The 20,531-nt window shown below is 39.6% G+C and overlaps 1 protein-coding gene across 3 annotated transcripts in view; it reads right to left on the bottom strand.

The window, feature by feature from the left end:
- Positions 1 to 2,735: 2,735 nt before the first annotated feature.
- Rab11fip2 (RAB11 family interacting protein 2) overlaps positions 2,736 to 20,531 on the bottom strand; it is a 39,837-nt gene continuing 22,041 nt past the window's right edge. For 2 of the 3 annotated variants that reach the window (XM_021152504.3, XM_085834215.1), the window contains exons 4-5: positions 12,721 to 12,766; positions 6,299 to 7,005 (exon numbers count right to left, since the gene is read on the bottom strand). In XM_021152504.3, coding sequence (XP_021008163.2) covers positions 6,778 to 7,005; positions 12,721 to 12,766 — 274 coding nt within the window. In that variant the 3' untranslated portion in view covers positions 6,299 to 6,777. Of the gene's footprint in view, positions 6,155 to 6,298; positions 7,006 to 12,720; positions 12,767 to 20,531 lie in introns of those variants that run through there. The other variant, XM_021152505.3, reaches the window with a different exon arrangement.

The raw sequence follows: 20,531 nt of genomic DNA, 5'->3' as shown, positions 1-20,531 counted from the left end.
AAAGATTTCTGAAAGAAGCTGCAGCTCCAGGTCCAAATGGAACTTTCTAAAATACCTGCACTCTCTAGTACAGACCCCCTAATATTAGGTTCCCATGAGGGATGAGTCTGATGAGGACACCAAGGTTGTCATCCAAGGGTGAGCTTACCTGAAGTGAACACAGGAACTCTCTGAGTATATTTCAGTTAATGTCATCAACATTATTGTGATGAATAAATCCACAAAGGCATTTTCTGTCAGATGTGGCTTCATATTACCCTTATTTAAGACAGTACATAGCAGCTACCTTTTCTTCTGACAAGACTTAAAACTTCATTCTGTATATCTAACAAAAGAGATTTAAACTCAGTTTTAACCTTTGACTTTATCTAACTAACTTGTATGGGTGTGTGCATGCACACCACAGCACATCTGTGAAAGCCAGAGGGCAACCTGTAGGAGACAGATCTCTCCTTCAACCTGTGCACCCTGGAGATTGAATTCAGGTCATCGGGCCTAGTGGCAAGTACTTTTACCTGCTAAGCCATCTCTCTGGCTCTCAACTCAGTTTTGATGACAAAAAGAGCAGAATTTTTTTAATGAACAGTTTTTTTGTTTTTTTTTTTTTTTGACAAAATATAGTGACCACCACAAAGTTGGAAAGTGGCTGTTAAGGAAAATTCTCACCTAAATGTACCAGCTAGCTAGTCATTCACCTTGGTGCATTTTGGATTTAGGTATATATGTAACACATGTTTCTACCACACTGTCTTTCCTATGGCAGTGTCTTTGATTTCACATAGGACCCTTTTTGAGACTTGGGAAGGGTCTGGTAATCCATCCTATTAGGTGCTGCTCTGGGGACAGTCTGTGAACATCAATGATGTAATCCAGCCATCTTTGCTCATCTGAGTAGATCCAAAAGTAGGGTAGAATTTTAAATAGCTATCACATTTAAAAAAGATTAAATGGACAGGTGGCTTAGCTCTTAAGTAGAGGTCCTGAGTTTCACCACCTACATATGCTAGGAGGCTCACAAGCACCTGTAACTCCAGCCAAGGGATCTAACACCTCTGCAGGTACCTGTGCTCTGGAGCTGGTTTCTGGAAAGGGGTTTCAGTCTCTGTGATCTTTCAGCTCTTCTAGTTGCCATGCATCATAGCTGCATGGCCCTAATGTGTGTGGGGAGAGACACTGTACTCCTGCTCAAGGCACCCGTGAGAAGGTTGGGTGAGCCTGCAGTCTCCTGCTCCTCTACTGTAACAAGAGTAAGGAAGAATTTGAGTAAAATAACAGCAGCCAGCCAAATCTTTGTTACGATTTTCAAAAGAGAATCACCGATTTTGGTATTGAGAGTATTAACCAGACATTATCTTGAATTTGACCACCATGCATCAGAGTTGAAAACCCCTAAGAAATCTGTGATCTTGTTTTCTGCCATGAATCCAAGCATGTGGTGGGACTATCAAGTGATACAAGCAATGGACACTTAGGCATGAAATTTTACTATGTAAGAAGTATTAGAAAAGTAAGCACCTTGGGTTCAAATAATTAATTGTAAGCAACTGCATATCCACAGAAAGATAAGTGTGAACATTTGTTATGCAAGATTACTTGAGAAAAGTACAAAATGCGAGGCATTTGGATCATAAATAAACCCATGTGAACAAATACATTTCTGGGATAGGAACTATCCTGACAAATGACCACCTTTATGCCCCTTGGCTTTTGGCTCCCAAACTGCCCTCAAATGCCTTTGTCTCTGCAGAAGGAGAGTAAGACTACTCTAGGGTTAGCTAGTTAGCAGGCAAACAGATTAGAGAGGACACTCTCCAGAAGGGAAGAGGCAGGTTAAAGACCCTGCAAAACCAAGAACCATTAGAAGGTAGGAGGATATGCGGCTCTGTAGAGAAAGCTCTTACTCCAGACAGACTGACTGATATCTAGGAACACACATGGACTGCATCTCTGAGTCTGGACTCTAGGTTCTGTAGCAACAGAAGTGCTGGATGTACTGCCATCTGTATGTTCAGACACACATGTGCAGTTGCCGGTATGAGAGCCAGTCCTTCTCAGACAGAACCTCAGATGAACAGGTATCTGTTTGGATGGCCATGTTGAGGGCTGTGGACTTGTGTGGCATCAGCCATGAGTGGAAGATAAGTAGTTAGAAACTCCATCTTACTCTTCCCTGGCTACAATCCCCACCCAGAAGCTTCTGTCCTTTCTGCCTGAGTTGTGAACAGTGAAGTGGCACAGAAGAAAGCTCTTGCCATGGCCTCCCCTGAGTGCCAGCACTCATAAGGCATTTTCCACCTCATTTTAGATCCTGGTCCTCTGGCAGCAAGTCTCATGGCAGAGCTTATGTATCTCCACACGTGCTGAAGAAAGCTTCCCTTAAGTTCTTAGAAATTTTCCTGGGGCTAGGTAGATGGCTCAGGGATAAAAAGGATTGCTATACAAGTCTGAGTCTGATGCCCAGATTCCATGTAAAAGCTGGACATGGCAGTGTAAGGGTCTTTAACATGCCCTGTGCACACGTGCATGTGCTTTCACTCTCTCCCCCTTATGCACACACACATTAACAGAAAAGATACTTCACTTCTGCATGACTCTTCAGAACCATATTCTCTACAAGGCAGGTTTAGAGGCCTTATTGAACACATGCTCCAACATAATCGGTCTCACTATCAAGAGACAATAAAGACGTCTATAGAAATGCATGGTGGGAACAGATTTATCTATAATAAGAGATTCTGATGACTGAATTAAGTTTAAACACTTTAATCAACTATAACAAATCAATTATCATATATAAAAATTCTGACTCATGCATCAGAGTACATAAATTATACAACTGTCACATTATACAATGTTTATATACTTTTGTACCTGCAAAAATGTATATGAGTTACTAAGCATTTACTTAAGAACATAGGGGTCGCACGCTTCAATGGTAAATAATGCTTACATCATTCAAACACTTGCTAAGAACATACATTCCTAGATCTGCAGCATTTTTTTTTTGTACCTCACAATACAAACAATCTAGAAGCTTCAGAAATTAAAAGGCCCAAATACCATTAGGTAACAGACTTCAATTCTATTGTAAGTGGTTGATATTCTTTGACAGCAAAAAGTCAATGAAATAAAACGTCAACTTTAGTTTAATGCTTGAAGAGCTTCTACACATCTTATTAAATACATCAGGAAACCCTTCATATGCAGATTAATTAGTAAAGGTGCTACCTATTGCATATTAAATACCTCCAAGGACAGCATCTGGATTATTAAAGTTATAAATCTGTGAAAATGGGGGCTTTCAGTATGTGCTGACAGACCCTCTCCAGTAGCACCATGAGCTTGCAGTGCAGTCCTTCCCTCTGAGAAGAGATCACATGACTGGGCATGCTCACACTTCACCCACGCGCACCAGTGACACCTACTGCACCTAGAGACAGATGATGGCACAGACAGCAAGGAGTCTCAGCCTGCTTCTCCAATCCAGGGTAAGCTGCTTTTTTGGGGGGAGGGGAAACAAAAGCTTAGTGTAAAAGTTATTACAGCTACTTAGAGATAGCAGGTCTTTCTTTTTTATTTCTCATTTTTAAAGATTCTCCTTGTTAAGAATAAGCACTCACATCGGGGTGGGAAGCAGGATGCAGGAGGAGTGGTGAGATGGGAAAGGGGGACATGAAGAAGCAGGTCTGTCACTAATGAGCTTATTTACTTAGGTTTCCACTCTTGAAACCATTTTAAATACAAGGCAACATTTTCACAGCTGGAAAATTACAACTAGAACTTGATTTACTGCCAAAAGCAATACATGTAGTTATGTATAATCTATGAATAATACTACATTCATGGGAGGAGGGCAAAACTGGGGTCAATGCAGAACAGAGCAGCAAAAGGCAATGCTTCCAACACTTACCATGAGTGGGTTACATGGTATCTTATATACAACTCTAAGCAATGACCTTGGTGTTTAAGGAATGACACTTGAAGTTCCAGAGGCAGGGAGGTGTAGCAATACTGTCAAGCTGAGCTTAGAACTGACAAGAGACTGCTTGTAAAATACTGTTGTTGTTGTTGTTAAGAAATAGTTTAATTATGTAACAGAAGTGTGTGAAATTAAATCAGTCTTGATTCTGTGATTTTAAGTCTTGTTGGTAGAAGTGTTTTTGAGTATGTATTTTTAGGCTAAAATCAGAAATAAAATGTTCTTAAAAATCTATTGCACATGCACTGTTTACTGAAATATACATTTTTATGTCCACCTCTAAGATAATACAAAAATGAATCGCTGGAATACTCCAGGTTCCACTTGGAAGATAAAGCAAGTGTCTCTCTGGCCTTCTTTCTACAGTGCCCAGCTCACACATGTACTTAGACACTGCCACATGCTATGTTCTCTGGAACTTGTTTTACTTGTAAGTTTGTTATGTTGATTAATGATAACATTAAGTTCATGAGTGAAACTCTTACCACTAGAACACAACATTTTCCAGAGTGTAAATGCAGACTTTTCATTTGTTTCAAATTTTTGTTTTTATTTAGCAACAAGAATTATGCCTCAGATAAATCTCACTGCCTACCAGACCTGAACAAAGCTTCACTTCAGATTCTAAGAAACAAATACTCATTCAGTCTGGCCAGTCAGTGAGGGCTGTTGAATCCACGTGCATACATTCTAATGGAGGCAAAACTGTGCCTTATGACTTACATCTCATAAAAAGGAACAAAGGCATTTGAACCATGCTTTTTAGATGAGATTTATGGGAAGCTTATTCTAAGGACAAAAGCAACAGACAGCTCAAGTCTCTACTGGACTGAGACTCTAGAAAGGACACACTTGCCTAACACATGTTATTGTACCTGCAGACAGCTGTCATAATACTGAATACATGGATTTGGGTGCTTTATAAAGTTGTGGAGTCTCAGCAATGCCATGATCAAAATATGCTAAGAATTTGATGTCATCTAATAAATGTTAATTTTTAATGGCACCATTTAAAAACTAATATTTACCAAGATCTCATATGGAAAATCAAGTCTACCTTAGATTTTGAAGTTTATTACAGAATCACTTCAATTATTAATTAAATGGAAGAAAAACTGATTGTAAAAATCCATTTTTCCTCCTCTATTTTAATTTTAGAAAAGTACTGAAGTTTATATTTGGGGAAAAATTCACTTCAAAACCCATGTTTTCTAGAAAACCACAGAAACTCAGAAAATATAGATAAGGGATTTTATGACTAAAAAATATGGAAATCAGCAAAACTATAATCTCTGCTTTCATTTGACTTTCAGTGAAGTCTTACTAGAGATAAAAATCAGGAAAATGCAACTGACTACAGGGCTACAGAATGTACCCGGCCCCAGCCTGTATACAGCCAGTCTTCCTATCCTCAATTCAGAAAGACTGTCTACTTCAGAGTGTTTAGATCTGAAAGGTTGAAATACCAGCAGAAGACCTGCAATATTTTTATCTCATCGCTGTTCTCTTTAAATTTTAGAATAATTTTATACAAATACAGAAAGCTAATCCACAGAAAACTACCATTCTAGGGAGACAGGTTTAAACAAAGACCCCATAGTGTGTGACATCAATCCTCAAGGGTAGATGTGGGCTGCCTCATGCTGTACGTTGGTAGAGACCTGCTCTCAACACCCACGGTTGCGATGAGTCTTTGGTTCAGGGCTCAAAGGCAACCATCTGTTCTATTAATGATGAAATTGAAACCAAGCCCAACCTTCATTCCTGGAACTTGCTGTTGCCTTGGGTTATCAGGCAACAGACAATCACCCCACCCCACCCCAGCTCATTTTCAGATGTAACTTTGCACAGTTGTCTTTGCTCAGGATACACAGTAGAATAAACCACACTACCCTATCTCCTGCTTATACTTCCCATAAACTCAAACACCAGGAGAACACTGGCTGAAGAAATCCTTTCTTCTACAAAAAGAATAAAGAGCTCTAAATTTTGTCATTCCTTGAAAAGAAACTTGAGATCATCAATTTTTGGGACAGTGGTTGGGAATAAAGTTAGAAGCTGGAGTTGAATGTAGTGAATCCCTTCACAATCAGAGTTCAGAGAATCAGGAGTGGGGTGAAGTAGCTTCTCCACAGAGGTGGGGTGGCCCGGGTGACAAGTGATCCTGGGTATATACTGTAAAAGTACATTTTAAACTATGAGATTGATATCCTAACCTTAGAGGCAACTGCTTGTTTTTAAATGTCTTTAAAACACACGTGTATATGAGGTATATGCATGTACTTTTTATGTACAGAAACACATGAACACACATAGTCATGTATGAGGAACTGGTTTTTCAGTAGTGTTTATAATGAGCAGTGTTCTGACACTTGAATGTGTCTGTTTATAATGAGCAGTGTTCCTGATACTGAGTGTGTCTACAGACTGACTACTGAGAATCCAACCATAGTTTCGATTCTGCTTTATGGAATCTATTCCTGAGGAATAACTCATGGGCTGCTGAAGATAGTTCCAGGCCTATGGCAGACAGGGGTCCAGCACCCAAGTGATGCCAGAGAACTGCTCAGTCATCAAGGCATGGCTCATTTTCAGTTTAAGAGTTTAGAGTATTTTACCCACTCCAAAGGTTACTCTTGATAATACCTGTGAGTATGAACAGGGCTGACAACTGTCCCCAATGACTGAGGGGAGGAGGTGAAGCTTGACTGTGCAGTCTTTTCCAGTAACACATCCTTCTTTCCTTTCTGCTCCCCCCCCGCTCCCTTCCCAGTTATAAACAGTCCTCTTGACTCCCACTAGCTATTGGTGAACTTGCCAGCTCTCCTGGATGGCTCGTAGGGCACTCGCAGGATGCTGGGTGTCTCTTCCATCACCCTGACGAGGAGGTTGTCAATGTAGTCCTCTAGCTCCCGGATGTGGGTGTCCTTCCTCCGAAGGAGTTCTTTGTGCTTCACCAGCTCCTGCAGCACCTCTTCGTAGGTCAGACTCCGGTACCCAGCCGTGGCATCGAAAGGATTGTTGTCCTGGGAATGAGATGCAGACTTGCTTTAGCAGGCAGGACACAGACACATACATTAAGAGCTATTCAGAATTCTACCTTCTGGTTTTTCTGAAGCTGATAAAGTTTCTCTCTAGTTGTAGCTAGAATCATGGTGACAATTGCTGAGTGCTACTCAGTCCCTGGCAAGAAGGAGGGCAGACAGACCAAATGCCTGATTCAATCCATACCTGAAACTCCTTCTTACATGGGAACAACTTCCTAGAGCCAGAGACAGTCTGTATCAGTGAGAACTAAATCCCAGCATGAGTGTTGAGGGTATGGCTCAGTGGCAGAGCATTTGCTTAGCATGGAGAAGGCCCTGGGTTCCATGCCCAGCATACTTGAGTGGGCTGGATAAGACATACTCTATAGTTTCAAACAAGTTAGTCAATATAATGAAAATAGATGAAAACTGAACGCCTGTAGGAATCTAGTCAAAGGACGGCCAAGAAGCTATAGAAAACTGCACATATGGACACTGTTCTCACAGAACGTGCACTCACACTTCCATCTGGGCTTTTCTTGATGATAGCTGTGAGAAACAGAAATGCCAGGCTGATTCTCTAACTTCTGAGAAATGATGAAAGGCTCCTGGAGCTAAACCAAGGAGCACTATTCACAGGTATGGCTTCTGCCTTAGATGACCACATGTGAGCTGAGTCTTCCAGAGTAGTGGACGTTTTAACTTCCCACAAATAACATCCTTTGTTTGATGTTGTTTCCCTCTTTGCCCTGTTATCAGGAAGCTCAGAGATCAGCTACAGCCACATTAGTACTTATGGTCAGGACAGCAACATGTCCTCTCATCTGACTTATTTACCTAGCTTATGATATTCAAGTAGTTAAAAAAAATATCAAACAAAAGCATAAATGCAACCAAAAGAGGACCTTGCTTCAACTTGTTTGATTCTATCAGTGTTGTGACACTGAAATCTAAAAAAAAAAAAAAAAAAAAAAACACCTTGTGATGATGAAGATGGGCCATTAATATTTCCCTAGCTTTCAATGCCCTGGGATTTATATTTCTAATCTGTAAATGTCTAGATACAAAATGGCATATTTTATGCCTTTAAAACATAGTTATATCCCTAAACCCAGTAATTTAGGATGATTTGCATCACTTCCCCTCAAACACTTCTGTTTTGCTTTAAGAAAAATTAACTGAAGTATTAAGGAACCTGGTTCATCTGTCCAGCAGAGGATTAGTGAGGCCAGAGAAATGCAGAAGGACTCTTGTTCCCGTAGAAACTATGTCTCTCCCCTCATCATCATCTACTTTGACTGTGTTGTGTGTCTAGCTCTTCATTATATGCTCCTACTGCAAGACCCCAGGGCAGAAACTAGAGTGACACCCCATTCCTTCCTATGTTCCTTCCTCCTGGATGTACAAACTTTAGGCTGAAAACTGTCTCCCATACTCCAGGCTTCAGAGTTTGGGTAGTAACAGCTTACAACAGGTTTCATAATCTCCAGGCAGAAATTGGCAGTGGGGTGATAATTATCAAACCAGGGCTCGTGGTCCAGTGGCCTGTCACAGGCCAGGGAAGCATGACTAGAAAACAAGTCTGAGAGGAGCCGCTCTGTGACTCCTGCTGTACCATCAAGCATAGGCAGGTCACCTTTGAGGATATGAGCCTTGTCCTAAGGAAAATAAGCCATTGAAGGTTTCTAAGCAGAAAGGAATCACGTCTTAGCTTTTCTTTAAGCACAAGTATTTCTGAGGCAATACTCTAACCTGGCAACTAGGAAAATATCACTTGGAAGAGCAGAGGTCCTTCCAGAGCTACTTAAATACTGAAAATGTCAGTTTGGATGCTTTAAAAACCTTAACAGCCTCTATAGTGCCACAATAACAATATGCAAATGATTTTTAACATTTAATAAATGTTAATTTAAAATGGTACCATTTTAAAACAATTTTAACACAATACTTCCCAAGACCTCAAACAAGAAAATCAAAGTCTTTAATAGATTTTGAAGTTTATTATAAGCATAATTTAGGTGAGTAAACACAGTATTTAAGAAAGTGAATTTAAATTCTCTGAGATATACTTTAAACAACTTAGTTTTCCAATTAGCAAATAGGAAAAGTTGAAAATTTCTGAGTTACTTGTGTCCCAACATTTCAAATGTTGCTATGAACATTGCCATATGGACAGTTTTAGAGCTAAGTTCTGGCTTCTACCTTCCCTCGTGGATCAGTTAAGCCTATAAAATAATGCACTGGTCACTGGTTGTTCAGAGATATATTATAAATTAATTATACTCTCATAAAATATACATTGTACTATGCATTGTTCTAGAGTAAAGACAAGACAAACTATAGAGATTTTTTAGTTTGTCAGAAGTAAGCTAACCTTTGTACTTTAGCACAAGTAAGTTTGTCTAAGAATGAGGCAAGAATCAGGCTGAGTGTTGCATCCCTTATCTGATGAGACATGTCCTCCTACCCTTTCAATCCTGTTATCTATTGAGTGATTTTTTTTTCTCAACTGCATTTTTAAAATAATAAAGTCCAACTAATGTGATTTCACTTTTCTAACAAAATGTTTACTGGAAAAAAAATCTAAGAATCATGGGGGTCATGAAAGTTAACTAAATGGGTTATGTTACTTCCAGGTTGTCTGTAATTTTAGTTCTTTAATGAACTTAACATAATAACATCTGTTCAGACTCTCTAATTTTAATCAAATTATATGTAAATGCAATGATTTTTCAAATTTCAAAATATAAGATGGCATACATTTAAAAATCACTTACATAGTTAATATTCTATCAATCACACAGGTTAATAATGTAGGTAATATTTTAACATTTATCTTAAAACAATGAAGATAAATAACATGCCCCAAAAATTCCATATGACATAAGTAGTCTAAATGCCATGGGGAATCACTTCAGTCCTGCAAGATTACCTAGTATTTTAGAACACTGTTTAACACTTTATAGCCAAATGAACAAGATACAACATACTCTTTACCTTTCTCACCCCAGCCTCCTTCCTAGAAAGACATTTCTAATCTTAGTAAAGTGCCATCTTTTTTATAGGTGAAAATTTTACCCAAAATTCAGCATCTGATTTCTGAACAGGAAAACATCTTAAAGACACATGTACCACAAACTATACTTTACTCTGGGGAAAAAAAAAACCCTAAAATTAATTAATACAGCTCAGACTTGGCTCCAGATTTTACTTAATTTTTTTGAGAATTATATACCTAATTTTAGGTATATAATTCTTAAGCCAATATATTACTATACTCACACACATTTATAATGTCAAAGGAAATGATAAAAATAATATTAACTAATATAAATGATGTTAAAATGTTTCCTAGTTATAAAAATTAGTTTGTTTTTTCTCAAGGAAATTCTCAAGAACATGCAAAAATTGTTTTTCAAAAGGTATATTCAGGGAAAACTGAAAACTCCAACCTCAGAACAGAGAGCAAATATAGCCCACAATGGGGCTGCCATAAATTCAATATTTTGTCCTCATGCTTCACAGACAGCGTACATTTTAAAGATGTTTTCCTGTTTTGAAATTTAATATAAATTTTTCCTGTCTCGTTTCTTTCACAACTAATCCTTCTTCTCTACTTCACATCTGCTAAAAGTAAAGTCCCTTATACAGATACAAAGATGGAGGACTGGGTAAGAAACAGCCCTCTATGAAGTTTTAAACCAGAATTTTAAATAACAAGACTCATGTGGAAGATTCTCAGATGTATTAGCTATTTTTACCTTATATACAATCTAGCCTTTTAAACTAGGAAATACACACACACACATATATATACATATATATTATTACAATATTTAAATTCAGACAAAAGCAAATTATCAAGACTCAAAATAACTGAAGATTTAAAGAAAGGTTACCCTGGTAACCAAATATTGGTGGGGTCCTAACTGACATCCAAGGCAACTGGAGGAGAGAGGGAGGAGATGAAGGCTGGCGTTCTCAGATCATCTCATTATGGTGTAATGAGGACTCTGCTCTGGGAACATCATCTCAGCTACTTTCACATCCTTTGTCTTCCTCTCTTCATCTCCCTTTCAGTTCTTAATTAGGCCTTAAAGAGCTCACACTGCCCTTTCAACTGGCTACTGCTCCTGCCTAAACACCGCGCCTCCACAGACAGGTGTTGGCACCAGCATAGCCGACATACAAACCTAATTACACAATACTCCCTCCAGAAGGAGAGAAAAATAACTTGCTGGATGTCTATTACTGGGGAACTTCATGTAAATTACTTCAAACATCTTGTAATCTTCAACATAAAAATTGTTCAAATAACTTCTTCTGAAAACTCGTCTGTAAGGACTCTTTCTCCTCTTAATTGTATCTTGCAGTACATTAGCAACACCTAGTAATCTTTTAACTGTCATTTAGAATAGTTAGATTCCAGAGAAAAACAATCACACATCAAGGATTCTGTTATCACCTTTAAATCCTTGAACTAAAACAATTTTCACATTTTATTTCTTTAAAGATTTCTAAGGATGTTTTAACACTGATAAATTACAAGATTTGGAAAAGTACATCTACAAGCACAGGGAAATTGTAATTAAGGTTACCTAATAAACAATAGCTACATATTAAATCAATTTTTGATGTTGCATTTTGTTTGAGATTAAGTAACAGCTGGTAGAATTCATTTCACTATCTGATCAAACGCTGACTTCATATCATCTGACATTGCTTAGAGACTGCCACATTATGAAGACAAATACTTATAAAGCATCAAAACTTAGAAATAATTTACATAGAACAGCAGAGTCATTATCTAAAGTCCCGTGCATCCACAGTCTTCTACAATTCTTTAGACAGACAACTGTTCTTAAAATGGTTTATAAGATAGACTATAACTCCACTTTGACTTCTTTTAGATAAACATATACTAGAAATTGTGATATACAATTGCTAGAAAAAATTTAAATACATCTGGATCACACATATTAAGGATAGATAGTTGAAACAGCAGCCTCTGGCCTCTTTCTTTTATTCAGTGAGAATGTAGTTTTCCCCCAAGAACGTCTGCCTATATTTTTAGAAAGTGATTTATTCTCCAGGTCAACAAATTTAAGAGGACTTAGATGTAACTGAAAACTCCTATACAATCCCAAACTTCAGGTAACAATGAAACAAAGTTAAGCTATCTCAGCAATTCTTGCAAACTACACACATCCATTTAGCTAACTGACTGCTGCCAATCCTGAGAAAGATCTGGCTTTGGTCTGACTTGGAAGATAGGTATCCTGAGGCTTTTGTCTTTCCAAAGCCTTTCCTGATAAACTCTGGTCTCTCACCATGCTGCTTTCCTACTGAATATTAGCAAGCAGCTTTGCTCTTTATTCAACCCCTGCCCCAAAAACAAATGCTAGCTACTTTTACAACTGTAATGTTGACTCTGACATACAGCTTTCACATTAAAGTCACAAGTTATAAACAAACATGTAGACCCTAGATAGATGTTCAATTATAACTACATTGGCTCGGGCTGTCTCTGAGCACATACAGAAGCCACATTGAGGCAAAGTCTCAATTTGACTTTCTTCTTTCTCCCCAAACCACCACACAGACCAATGTTGTTTCTGCCACTGAGGTGTTTAAGGAGACAGAGGCATGAGAGGAATATGCTAGAGAGAAGCCAGGCTTGCTCTCTGGTGATCGTGTCACTCCTTGGTAACTTACCGGGATTTTCCTGAGGTCTTCACTGCTTGTTGGATTCATATGAAAACTAAGTAATAAAGCATAAAATAAAGGTTAAATTTGGCACAGTATGTATGGTAAGAAACAGAAAAATAGAAACATTTTAAGCCACACTGCAACATGTCTGTCTAATGTCCTCACTTAGGTAAGGGAATTCAATTCAAGAAGTAGAAGCAAACCAGTATTTCCTCAACATCCTTAAAGCATTTGCAGGTTTAAGCCCTGAAAGAAAATCCTCCAGTATTCAGAATCAAGGAACCATAAATTTTAAATACACAGTTTCTAAATACCTTTAAGCATCATGACCTTACCAGTAAGGTACTTCATTAAAGTAGTTCTTATAATATACTCACACACACACACACACACACACACACACACACACACACACCTCAACCCTTTTGACATATTACTGTAGAAAGCTAAGAAAATTTATGTTTGGAAAGGTTATAGAGTAAGAGAAAACAGGCACCCATTGTTTAAAATGTCAAGTATATTGGAAAAATTAACTTTCAGACCTTACCCTGTCAATGGGAATGAGTCCAGAGTAGCAGAAATAATTTCTGTCATTAATGTGATTTCTAAGTAGCTAGCTTTCAAACGGTCCATTTGGAGACATCACCACAGAGTGCCACAGCCACTTTCTTCTTTGAAACATGCCCATTAGGAAGGAGACTACAGCCACCCCAGAGAAGCTCAACTTCAAAGCCATCTGATGAGTAAATGTTTCATCACTGCTGTTCCACTGCAAATTGTACCCAGCATTTAAGGCACTTATCCTCAGAACAGATATGAAGCAGATTAAGGTCCTGGGAGTCTTTTTATTCCACATATATACATTAAAAAGAAGACTTAACTATCAGAAATATTTTCCACTGTCTGCATACTACATAAAAAAATAGACTCCTAAGACTTAAGGAACCAACTTTTAAAATCTTGTCCATGTGATAGAAATTGTGGATACTGGAAATCTTTTTATGAAACATAGCCCTGGTTACAGGTACACATCATATCCCACAGTGCAAACCCTAAAAGGCACAATACATGTAGGGCCACACATCCAAAGAATGTGCTATGTATCCAGGGCACACTCAAGTTTTCACAAGCACTGGCTGTGGACCTTTCCCAGGAGGAGAGCCTGTGGAAGCAGTTTAATATTGGGATGAGGCTGGGTTACTATGCAGACAAGCATGAGACATGTGCTGAGACCTGCAGTACATCATTGTAGGCTTATGTAGCTGCCACATTTCCCTATCCCTGTATGCCATCTGCATGGTGTTCTGCAAGGTCCTATACTAGTGTCAGAGAACCAGCCATGCCTCAAAACCCTGACAAGACACAAAATGATAAGAACAAAGTGCCAAAGGCCATCAATCATTAGAGTTGCCTTGTACCTGCAGTCTTATACCTGCAGCCCTGCATCTACAGCCCTGTACCTGCCCTGCACCTGCAGTCATGTACCTGCAACCCTGCACCTGTGGCCTTCTACCTGTAGCCCTGTACCTGCAGCATTGTATCTGCAGCTCAGTACTGGCAGCCCTGCATCTGCAACCCTGCACCTGCGGTGTTCTACTGTGGCAGCAATTGCTGATGGTTTCTACCTTCCCCATCTCTCAATCCAAGCCAGTGTAAGAGGCCAGTGAGAGACAGTAGTATCCCCTTGCTTTATGTCCTCATGGCATGCTTTGTGATAAGGAACACACTCCACTCCACCCACCTCCACTGGTGGACAGTCCCATGTGTAACATGATTTACATGCAGGGGTGTCAGAACACCAATGTGCTCAAGAGCAGAGGAGTGAAGGGCCCTGCAGCTGTGGGAGATGAATTCACTGTGTTCTACCCTAGTATCTGCGGCTTCATGACCTTTAACAAGTCAGTTTGACTACATCTTGGTTCCTTCATCTGCAAAACCATACTGTCAAAAGCATTTCCCAAACAGGACTGCTGTGGAGAGAGAAAATGAACAGAGTAATGCAGAAAACAAAGAGCAGGAAGAGCCTGCCCAGTGCGCACAATCTCAGGTCATTTGAGGTGTGTTCTTCTAAACTTTTTCAAAAATAATTTTCATGACAATTAAGAGGATTAGGTGGTACCAAATTCTATCCTCCATAACCTCATTTAAAATATAAGGGATGTTAGGTAACATTATAACATTAGTTATAAATTCTTCCACTGCTGACTGGTGGAATCTGGCTCTGAGACCTGTCCTAGCTGCGACGCCAGCTCTGTGCCTTGTTTCTCTTGACAAATCTTTGTGAGTGCTGACTGTAATGCTGGAGCCCCAGCATAAGCACTCTGATTCAACCTCATTTCATTATGGGATAAAACCTCCTTCACAGGATGGAGAGGTAGGGCATCCCAAAATTCTTAGAGCAAATGTGTGAAAGTCATGCACTCACAGAATTCACTGAAGAAGGCCTTTTTCCTGGGACAAGTAGGATTTGAGACTCCATGAAAGACAGAGAGACTTGGCTGTTTAAAGGACAGCTCTGTGGACACTGGGGAGAGTGAAGAGTGCAAGGCAGTAGCGTCAGTACAGGACGCTGAGCACAGCATGCAAGGCAGTGGCATCAGTACAGGACGCTGGAACACAACTTGTAGGCTAAGATGCCCTGAAGGCTTCTAGAGACAAACTCAAGGACCTCAGACCTTATCCACAGGCAACAAGCATGTTCCTCAATAACGTTAGTCTCCTCTCAATAACCTATGAACATTCCACATTTGGGGTTCTGATCTATTCTGTTCATCCCTAGGAATAAAATATCATGACTACATCCACTCAGCATCCTGTGTCAGAGAGAAATTGTTGAACTGAGAAATAACAGAAGCATGGGTGTTATATTATCAGAAGGATTTTTAAGGAGCACATTTAGGTCAAAGATTTTTATCAAAATCACAAAGTACTATGCAATGTGGAGTAAGGTAAAATAAAACTCAAGGACCTGAGAAGGGGCTAATGATCACTGGGATTCTCTACACTGCCAGGGCTGTGCAGGGCAGTGCACTCACTCAGGCAGCAGCCCAGCCCCTTCCCTCTCTGTACCTGAGCATGCGCATGGGTGTGAGCTTGCCAGTGAGCTCAGGTCCCCACTCCACACCATGTGCTAACTGAGTCCCCCCACCCCCACTGGTATTGTCTGAGAGCCAAAGGCTGAACCCTCCATTATGGTCTGCTTTGTATACATACACTGACCACTGACGTGTCAAACACATGACCAACTCAGTCATTCATGGCTGCCTTTTTTCATCTGTCCTTACATGGGGGAAAAAAAGAGTTAACTGAACTGGATTGAATTAGTGTGGTGCAAAATAAAATGTCTCTATTTATTGAAGTGTGGCACCAATTTGTGATATCTCTTTCTTTGGACTGGTGTCCTCATGTCAGACAAGATATTGAATAATACAATTTGACTGCTCAACTGAGCTGCTGACAAGTTAGGGGCTGGTGTTTTCAATCAGGTAGAAAATAAACCTGGATGTTCTCTTGGTGAAGAGGGAGTCTGTACAACTAAGTTCCAGAATTTATGTTTATTCTTAGAAAAAGACTTGAGGAAGTTTGATAAAGCCAAAGGAGCCTAAAGTAATTTTTAAACAGATAAGAATTTTAATGTATATGCTTAAACATATTTTAAACAGATAAAATGTCTTAACCTTACCATAGTCAAGTTTTCAGGTAAAAACATTAGTATTTTTTATTTGCAAATTCATTTAAAAATTCTGAAAAAATGTAAGTAAACTTGAAATATAAACTACTGTGCACTTTAAGTATTGTTTTTCTAGAAATCATAAACTTTCCTATATCATTTATTAATTTATCTTAAGGTTAGAGTAGCAAGTAAAGAAATAATTGATAGAAACTGAAACCTGTGTTACACTAGGCTGTCTATAGGTACTAAAATAAGCCTGTCTCAAAGAAGTGATGGGCCCAGTTGCTACAGTAATAACTTGGGCTTCTGGCCATGCTCAAAATGTTTCTCCTTTTTAAGCAAGCGCTTTCTTTGGAGCAGAAAGCTCTAAGACAGGGGAAGACCTATATAGAATGTTAAGCTTAAAATGCTTGACTTGTCAAGATAATAGAACGCATGAGACCAGAGGGAACTATTCAACCTCTATGCTTGAAGCAGAAGGCTATCACTGCAAAGGGCTGCTACTCTTTCCAAGCCATTCAAAGTCAAGTCTTATATCTCCTACTTCTCTTTCCAAACACCATCACTGCTCAAATGACAAAGTCACTTTAGCCTACAGCTTGATGCATTTTCCTTTAATATGTGAATCCAAATAATTGACAAAGTCCAGAGATGTGCCACCTGGCAGGGAGAGGGGCCAGTTTCCTCAAACACTGGCCAATACCTTACTATGTGAAGGAAGCAAATGTAACTCTAAACCATCAAAGAAGAACTTCTGACAGTAATTACTTTCCAAGGTCAGCATCCTATTGATCTTGTCCTTTAAGTGAATAGAGAAGGCTTTAGGGACCTGAGCCTCCCTCAGTGGCAAGTGCAGGTGGGAGGAGGCTCTACAAGAGGCTGTTATGCATCATTAAATTTGTATCACATGAGAGTAAGATAGAAACTCTCACTTCGCAGCACTGGACTGGTATATCCTAGAGAGTGGAATAAAGATGCCAGCCCTCATGCAGAAGGAACTTACCCATCCACACTGTAATCCCCACACCCCATCACTACTTCTTTGATGACAAACTCCTTTTACCAGGGCAACTTGCCTCACTTCCAACCTTTCCTTCAATTTCACCAAGGGCTACTTTGCCTTTTTGAGGCTGTTTTCTGTATAGTATGCCAGCCTAATTCCTGCATCCCCAATGCCCCTTTCACTGCTGCCTTCCTCTTTTTGTGCTCGTATGGGGAATACAGCTATTTCCTAAGACATTGCCAGACCTTTCTCTACTTTGCTTTGATGGCTATGCTTCTCTTGATACTTTAGCTGTCACCACATCATGGATGAATGACTCTAATCTTTTCTTTCCAACCACAACATCTTTACCTTCCAGCATACTGGGCTTACAAGTTGTCTGGCTACATATTCATATCAAAAATCCTACTTGCACTTCCAAGTGAATGCACCCAAACTCATCACCTTTCCCTTTTCTACCAACCATCTTCTGGGTACCTCCCCCCCTGAAGCAGCAGTCTTTAGCAGGCATGTCCCATAAATCCATCCTCCTTGGAACTTAGCCCAAACCTCTCATCTTCTTGCTGCTCTCATGCATGCTCCTTTCTGATCACAGGACCACAATCACACCTCTATTCACTCCATCTTACTCAATCTAGCCAAGACTCTGTTGGCCATGGCAGAATCTCAGGAGCAAGTCTGACCTCATGATTTATCTGGAAATTCTGCTTGAATATGACAAATTCTTTAAACAACTTTTTAATCCCACCATATTTTGCTCAGCTATTTTTTCCATCCGGATGGCCCACTATTCAGTGCCAAAGTACAAGCCACCTAACTGTTCATTTCACATTTTTAAATTTCAAAGAATTAACGTTAGAAGAACACTAAAAGAAACGAGCATGATAATTTTTCTTTAACAGCAAATTGTGGCTCAATAGCTATTTTCTCTCAATCTAGCCTCAATCTAGAGCTTTCCATGCCAGTTTGCTGGAAGCCACTTAAAGAAATCATATCTCATTAACCTTTCCAGTCTTACCTCTGTCACAGCACCTATAGCATAGTAGGACCATTAAACATGGATGCTGAATGCCTTGCTTCTTAGTGCTTGATAGTAATTGTGAGAGCCAGGATGGTTGACTGAATGTCTATCAACAAGACAAGTCTCCAGGGAACAGAGAAAACCCTTTCCTAAATTGCCAACATCACTTATATTCATATCTAAGAGGACACTAGTAGATTGTTTTCAGTTCCATTTAAGATGGGAAGAGATATTGCAGCATTTGCAGCTCTGTCCTGGTTGGTTTGATACAAGCTAGAATCATCCGAGAAGAGGGAACTTCAAATGAGAAAATGCCTCTATCAGAGTGGCCTATGGGCAAGCCTATGAGGCACCTTCTTGATAAATGATTGTTTTCAGAGGGTAGGAGTGAGCCCTGCCCACTGTAGATGGTACTGCCCCATGGGCAGGTGGTACTGGAGTATACAAGAAAGCAGGCTGAGAAAGCCACAGGGAGCAAGTCAGTAAACAGTTCCTGCCTCCAGGTTCCTACTTTGGGTTCCTTCCCAGTCTTCCCTTCATGAGGGACTATAAGCTGTAAGCCAAAATAAATAAACCCTTTCCTCCTCAAATGGTGTTTGGCTATGGTTTCTATCATTGCAATAGAGAAACAAATTAAGACAAACTGCCCATAAGAATTGAAATAAGTTTCAAACCAAAAGACTTTCAATAAAATTAACTCAAAGTTAGCTTATGAGCACACAACCTGCCATTACTTTAGCTGTCTGACCATAAAACAAAGTCATTAAAGAACCCTCTGGTAAGTCCTAAAAACAGCTCCTGCCCTGCTTCTTATTTCATGTTCCAGAGAGGTTACACACTAAAGAAATCCTAAAAAATTGTTAATAATCCTCTTCTCAAAGCACAACAAAAAAAATTTAATTGACATAGCCAAAGAGATTTCTTCAGTAAATACAATTCAACTATAATTATGCTTGTTACACAGGCAAATAAGGCTGAGAAGACAAGATGAAATAACTTGCTTGTTTGCTTGCTTGCTCTCATTCTTTCTTTATTTCCTTTTAGGAAAAAAAAGCAAGGAACAAAGGACTAAGTCAGATTAATGACAGAGCAGCCTGAGGTACTACATGCTCTCCCCTGGGACTGGGCACACTAAATACCCTGGTGACAAAACAGAACTAATGCAGAAGTGTCTGTGGGGATTAACAGCAATTTGCTTATTAATATTCTCATGGGGTATCTTTTAAGAGATCTCAGAGGCAAGACAATTAAAAAACGTGGTCAGTGACAGCAAAGGTCATGGACAGTAAATTTTGTCGTGCAGTTCTTCTCTAATGAATACTAGCTGCTGCTGCTAGAGAAAGGGCTAGAACACAAGGACTTATGGATATCTATCAAGAAAGGCATGCTCTGAGACTTAATATTCAATCAAGTTTATTAACTAATTACTTTCTCCTGCTGAAGAAAAGTAACACAAGTTATTTTAAAGACAGTCCACCAACTTACTGATTTCCATATATAAGCCCCGTGGATGCCAAATCCCACTCCTTTAAAGCTAAGCCTCTCAAACAGTTTTCTCTTAAGTACCCTTAATACATGAGAAGAATAAATCCAGCAACACGCACACAACTTCCCTGACATGTCAAGATGAACTTGAAAATTCAGGCAGTTTACTCCATAATTCTATCATGCCTCTCTTGATGTAAGAAGACCCTTCTGTCACTGGGGAAACTGCATTGCTTATCTTTGTACTCTGAGGAGACCTTGGCCGATGACTGATGGTGCCACACATCCGTGATTAGTAGTGGCTGAGGGAGGGAAGGTAGTCCCTTTTGATTCAGCAGTAAAACAGGGAATTAGAAAGGAGTCATGAAAGCAAGGTACCAGCAATCCCCTCACTGAACCAGTACTAGCACTATCTCCATGTGCCTATGGGGTCAAAGACAGCCCAGCCTCCCTAACTTGCCTGACCCTCGGGGGTGGGGGAGGGTCTGACAAGAACCTGAACTGAGGGGGAGAAAGAAGCATCCTATCACCCTCTAAACTAGGTTAGAAAGGGCAATAGGTTCTACACCACTCTTTGCCAAGACAAAAATTTGTGGCCATGGCTGAAACAAGCTCTATCTAAGAGAAGCTGTGGT

The sequence above is a fragment of the Mus caroli genome, unplaced genomic scaffold (assembly GCF_978045245.1).
Source record: "Mus caroli unplaced genomic scaffold, Mus_caroli_1 scaffold_20, whole genome shotgun sequence".
Lineage (NCBI taxonomy): Eukaryota > Metazoa > Chordata > Mammalia > Rodentia > Muridae > Mus > Mus caroli.
The sequence above is the reverse complement of the archived record's forward strand: the minus strand, read 5'-3'. Positions and strand labels throughout refer to the sequence as shown.